This window comes from Bos javanicus, chromosome 3, assembly GCF_032452875.1.
Source record: "Bos javanicus breed banteng chromosome 3, ARS-OSU_banteng_1.0, whole genome shotgun sequence".
Taxonomy (NCBI): Eukaryota; Metazoa; Chordata; class Mammalia; order Artiodactyla; family Bovidae; genus Bos; species Bos javanicus.
This window is the reverse complement of record NC_083870.1, coordinates 99,717,761-99,723,760: the sequence shown is the minus strand read 5'-3', so window position 1 is coordinate 99,723,760 and position 6,000 is coordinate 99,717,761. Positions and strand designations below refer to the sequence as shown.

Sequence of the window (6,000 nt, the reverse complement as noted above, 5' to 3'; positions counted from 1 at the left end):
CCTGCCTGGGCCCCCGCCCCCGCCTCGCGTATTCTGCAGCTTTAGCGCCCGCCTTCTCCAGGAGCCCGTGACCAGCATCCCTTGCACGCCGTCTCCTCTTGAAAGCTGCTCAGACCTGCTGGTCCCCACCGTGCTTGCTGCCTTTTAAATTCTTTAGGCACACGCTGGAGTCGTCGTCCTTCAGCATCGAAGGCCCTTTCATCAGCTGTTAATCACAGCAGCAGCGTGTCTTCACTGAGCGTTTCTATATGCAGGACGCTATCTGATTCATAGCACATGAGGCAGGTTTCGTCCCCATTTTACAGACGAAGAAACTGAAGCTGAGGATCATTAAGAGATTTGCCCAAAAGCTGAATTCTTTTCAAGATGCCAGCTGTTTCTGAGGTCTTGTTTTCTTCTGCTTCCTGACACCTACCGTGAACTCCAGCCAAACTGAACTACTCTTCTCCCCAGAGACACACCTGGGATTGTCCTTGACAAGTCCTTATACCTGGAACGCTGTCTCTCCACCCAATGCCATCATCTTCTTCATCCCCTGGACTTGGACAGTGACATCAATACCTGTGTCTCACCTGGAGCAGGCCCCCTGTGATGGCACCAGTCTGTCCTCAAGAAATTCCTCCCTTCTGGGGCTTACCTGATAGAAACCCCTTTTGAATGGTGGACCTCTCAGGGGCAGGGACAGAACTTTCAACTCTGCTCAGCCCAACCTGCACTTTTGGAGATGGGCCCCAGGCCCTGGCCTGTGCTGGGAGTACTGTGGTGAACTCAGAGATCAGCAGTCCTTTAAGTGTGCCGGCCTGTACCTGCCTTAGCATTTTTGCACTGGCTGCTCCCTTTGCACATGGCTGTCTTTTCATCATTTAGGGCTCAGTTCACAAGAGAGCACCTCAAAGGGACTTTTCTTGATGCACCCGCATCACTTTATGTTCTTTATTCCACTATCTTATTTTCAGAGTAGTTGACTGCCTGAAATTCTTAGGTGTTTGTTTACAGTAATTCATGGAACTTACATCCTAGTAGGGTGAGGCGCAATATAAATAAATAATGTTAGGTGATAATAACACATTATGCAAAGAACAACAGGCTAAGAGAGACAGAGATAAAGCGACATGTGAGCAGAGACCTGAAGGAAACGAGGCATGGTCTGTATGGATATCTGGGGGAAGAGCCTTCCAGATGGAACAGCAAGTGGAAAGGCCCTGATGCAGGAGCATGCTTGCCCTGCTTGTGGAACAGCAAGGAAGTGACTATGTGAAGGAGGCATGGGGACAGGCAGTTTGATTTTTCAGGGCTTTGTAGGCTTTGGTTGAGGACTTTGGTTTTAAATCTGAGTGAGATGGGGAGTCACTATGGGTTCTGAGTATAGAAAGTGAAAGTAGTTCAGTCGTTTCTGATCTTTGCAACTCCAGGGACTGTATAGTCCATGGAATTCTCTAGGCCAGAATACTGGAGTGGGTAACCTTTCCCTTCTCCAGGGGATCTTACCAACCCAGGGATGGAACCCAGGACTCCTGCATTACAGGTGGGTTCTTTACCAGCTGAGCCACAAAGGAAGCCGAAGAATACTGGGGTGGGTAGTTTATAAGCGCCACTTTTAAAAAGGATCATTCTGACTGCTGGTGGAATATAGGCTGTGGGGGACAAGGATGGAAGCTCTCCTAAGGGTGACTAATTTGTCCTAGTTTACCTGGCATTTCCCTGATTTTAGCATCAAAAGTCCTATGTCCTGGAAACTCCCTCAATCCCAGGCAATCAAGGACAGCTGGTTGTCTATAGGGAGACCAGGTGAGAGAGGATGGTCCTTGCACTAAAGTGATGGTGATGGCACAGTGGTCAGATTCTGGGCATGTCTTGAAAGCAAAGCCTAAAGATTTTGCTACTGGAGTGAATGTGGGTGTGAGAGAATCAAGAGCATCGAGGATGACTGTCAGGTTTTTGGCCTGAACGACTGGAAGAAGTTGCCATTTACACACAGGAGGAAGGCTGGCGTAGATATTGGCCATCAGGAGTTTTGTTTTGGACAAGGTAGTTTGAGATAACTTAATAGACTGGCTAGGAGAGATGTCAGCTGGCTAGGAGAGATGTCAGTCAGGCTTTTGGGTATATGAGTCTAAAATTCTGAGAAGTGATCTGGGCTGGAGGTATAACAGTGAGAGTTGACAGTGTAGCTATGATATTTAAAGCCATGAGTCTGGGGGAGATCACTGAGGGAATGAATGTGGATAGAGGGCTAAGGACTGAGTCCTAGGGCACCTGACATTTAGACATCAGAGAAAAGAAGAGAAACTAGCAAAGGAGACTGAAAAGCAGGAGCCAGTAAGGAGAGCCCAGATTAAGTGGAACCAGGAGAGAAATCTATGCTCATTATCCCTAGATGCCATGCTGAAGGCTTAAACAGGGAAGTAATCAGATGGTGCCAAGAAGCCAATCTAAGCTTAGTTGTGCAACCTACATGGAGGCTGACTTGGGCTTAGTTAGCTTTCTGAGCTGCCCGTATCCTCAGGAGGTGTGAGCAAGTCCCTGACCCAAGCAGTTCCTAGGGATTACTGGTGCATAGAGGAGATCTGCTTCTAGGACTCAAGCATCTGCTGGGAGTTGGACTAGACAACTCTCAAAGTGCCTTCAAACTGGATGTGGTGACATTCTGGGAGCTGATGGAAACAACTGTCTGTCACAGAGTATGGGGTGTTGGGCTGAGCCTTGAAGGATAAGCAGGTGTTTGAGGATGGGGTGAGGGGGCAAGTGGGGAGGGGCACTCCTAGGTGGAGCAGCAGTGTAAGCAAAGCTCCAGAGATGGGAATGAGCAGGGTCTGTTGAAGAGTCACCTGGTCAGAAGGGAAACCTGTATGAAGGATGGGGAGGAAGGTGAGGCTGGAAAGAGATGTAGGGACAGATGGTGGGAAGCTCCCATAGGGCCAGATGCCCCAGAAACACTTGCCAACACTTGGCTGAAGGAAGGTAATTAAACAAAAGAGATTGTAAGAGCCAAGGAAAGTGAAAGTGAAAGTGAAGTCGCTCAGTCCTGTCTGACTCTTCGTAACCCCATAGACTGTAGCCTACCATAGACTCTAGCCTACAGGCTTCTCCATCCATGGGATTTTCCAGGCAAGAGTACCAGAGTGGGTTGTCATTTCCTTCTCCAGGGGATCTTCCCAACCCAGGGATCCAACCAGGGTCTCCCGCATTGCAGGCAGATGCTTTACCCTCTGAGCCACCAGGGAAGCCAGAAGACCTGAGGTCAGGGCTGCCCACTGCTCTGGGTGTACCCTGTCCCAGGCCCCATTCGGGACAGGTATCCATCAACTTTTCCTTAAAGCCTAGGGATACAACAAGCCGCTGAAGGACCTAGGGCCCTGTCCTGGAGGCTGCTCTGTGGGTCAGGGGTACAGGACCAATAATTCAGAGTGTGGGTCAGACCCTGGTAGAAGCAGTAGAGGTGCACAATGTCCAGGAAACACCCCTGCTGGAGTCCCTTCCTTCCATTAGACTTTACAAATGCTAGCCCTGGATGCTCAGTGTTCAGAACTCAGTGACCCGCCTTTAAGGAACAATGGGGTCTGGGCATTCTGGGGACTCCTATTGGCTAAACAGATGAGTAGGTGAGCTCCCTCTCCCCAGAGGCACCAGTAAGGTACCAAGATTTGACTGTATGGATTCCCAAAGGGAGGACCTCAGCCTCCCTGGTGGTAAATGTGGTTCCTCCCCAAACCCCTGCTGCTTGCTTTGTGCCCTTAGGCTTGGGGGCACTCAGGGAAGACCTTTTGCCTGGATGGGAGTGATGACTGCCTGCATGGAAGAGTATTAAAGAGTTAGGACAGGGTTTACTCTAGAAAACTACGGATTTCTTGAGGGCAGAGGCCATGTATCTCTGCCCACCCAGAGAATATCCCAGGACCATCTCAATTGAATGATTAGGGTTTGGTGAAATGGGATGGGATACTGGTGTCCCATCCACTGGTAAACTGCTATTTTCTTGATGGTCTTTGCCTGTAGTGAGGCTTCTTATTCTGATGTTTTGGATGGGCCAGGGTTGGGATCCAGAGGCTTGAGTAAGCCTGGGCAGTCATGCTTCTCCAGACCTTACTTTCCTTATCTGTGAAGGGCTAAAGGTGGCCTCTTAAGCTCTCTGAAAATTCTGCTTTGAATAAAAGAATGATGAGGCAAGTCAATGAGAAGGAAAGGAAGGAATTGAGAGAGTGGTTAAATGGAGAAGTTGTGTTCAGTCATCCGACTTTGTGACCCCATGGATTGCAGCACACCAGACTTTCCTGTCCTTTACTGTCTCCCAGAGTTTGCGCAAACTCATGTCCATTGAGTCAATGATGCCATCCAACCATCTCATCCTCAGTCATCCCCTTCTCCTGCTTTCTATTTTTCCCAGCATCAGAGTCTTTTCCAATGTGTGGTCTCTTCGCATCAAGTGGCCAAAGTATTGGAGCTTCAGCTTTAGCATCAGCCCTTCCATTGAGTATTCAGAATTGATTTCCTTTAGGATTGATTGGTTTGATAAGTGGAGGGGACGAATGGTGAAAGGGCTAAGGAGAGGAATGAGAAACAGCCGAGACTCCCCAAACTACACCTTTCAGCCAGCTTATTCTTTTTTCTTATTGCCTTTAGTGTGGGTGTCACTGTACTTTGGATTCCTGGGGCTGTGTTCTGTGGTAACTGGCAGCTGCATTCTCTTTCTGCACTGGAGGAAGAACGTGCGGCGGGAAGAGCGTGCCCAGGAGTGGGTGGAGGTGATGAGAGCAGCCACATTCACCTACAGCCCGCTGTTGTACTGGATTAACAAGCGACGGCACTATGGCATGAATGCAGCCATCAATACTGGCCCTCCCCCTGCTGCCACCAAGACTGCGACTGACACCCAGAATTCAGATCGCCCCTCGGAGCTGGATGTCCCCGAGAGCAGGAGCTATGCTGCTCAAGATAGCAGCCCCAAGGTGGAGGCCCCCGGCCCCCTGCATCCTGCAGTGCAGCTGGCACCACAGCAGCCCCTACCTTCTTCCCCAGTGCTGCGGCCCCAGGCCAGCTCCCCACTCCCAATTCCCATCTTTCAGGAGGTGCCCTTTGCCCTCTCCCTGTGTAACCTACCCCCGATGCTGAACCACTCGGTTTCCTACCCTTTGGCCACCTGTCCTCAAAGGAATGTCCACTTCAATTCCCTCCCCACAATGGCCCAGGGGGACCACTGCTTGAATGCCAAGCCCTTTGCTTCAGAACTGTAGCCTCCGCTCACTGAGGATGGGAGCTGGAGGTATCCTGGGCAGAACAGGAAATAGAGCTGACCTCAGGGAGGTGGTATTGACACGAGGCCAGGGCCCAAGTGGATGTCACCTAATGAAAGATTTAAAAAGTCCAAAGGCTCCATGTGTCTCATTTGTCGTTAGGAGGGCAGTGTCTGATGGAGGGCATTTTGCAAACTAAGCTAAAGGTCAGAGTCTCACCAACACCAGTGGGAATGACTGTGGGGAGACACACTGAGCCAGTACTTGTGATGGGCTCAACATCCCTCTGTTATTTCAGAATAAAACCATGTGCCAGACCCTGGGTTAGGTGCCCAAAGGCACTGCTGTTCTGTGGGACACTGAGCACAGCCACAGAGTGACAGTCACGGAGGATGCATGAGCAATGGTGATTCGTAATGGCCAAAACAAGTCAGTGTGAAATCTATGAACCACACTGCACTGCTGCTTGAATCGAATTCTTTGTTAACATCTATGATGTATTGTCTCTACATTATTTCTAATACAGGAACACTGTCAAACAGATATCACAATCTTTCTCTTACAGATTAAGAGTTTCCAAGGGCATTTCGCATATCATTTAAAAAAATATTTGTTTTGGCTACGCTGGGTCTTGGTTGCGGCACACCGGATCTTTATTTGAGGCATGTGAACTCTTAGTAGTGGCATGTGGTATCTAGTTCCCTGACCAGGGATCGAACCCAGACCCTCTGCATTGGGAGCACAGAGTCTTAAGCCATTGGACCACCAG

At 49.7% G+C, this 6,000-nt stretch overlaps 1 protein-coding gene across 2 annotated transcripts; it reads left to right on the top strand.

Moving 5' to 3' along the window:
* Window positions 1–2,077: 2,077 nt before the first annotated feature.
* TEX38 (testis expressed 38) lies at window positions 2,078–5,366 on the top strand. 2 transcript variants are annotated; one of them, XM_061412085.1, is made up of 2 exons: window positions 2,078–3,602; window positions 4,621–5,366. In XM_061412085.1, the coding sequence occupies exon 2, from the start codon at window positions 4,746–4,748 to the stop codon at window positions 5,229–5,231; it is 486 nt and encodes a 161-aa protein (XP_061268069.1). In that variant the 5' UTR covers window positions 2,078–3,602; window positions 4,621–4,745; the 3' UTR covers window positions 5,232–5,366. The 2 variants fall into 2 exon arrangements, with proteins under 2 accessions (XP_061268069.1, XP_061268068.1); XM_061412084.1 differs by having other exon boundaries at window positions 3,599–3,689.
* Window positions 5,367–6,000: the final 634 nt, after the last annotated feature.

Excerpts from the sequence above, each read along its gene's own strand:
- TEX38 (XM_061412084.1), top strand. The coding sequence starts at position 3,653 with ATGGATTCCCAAAGGGAGGACCTCAGCCTCCCTGGTG. Across the intron at positions 3,690-4,620 it reads GGACCTCAGCCTCCCTGGTG|TGTGGGTGTCACTGTACTTT; the intron begins GTAAATGTGGTT and ends TATTGCCTTTAG.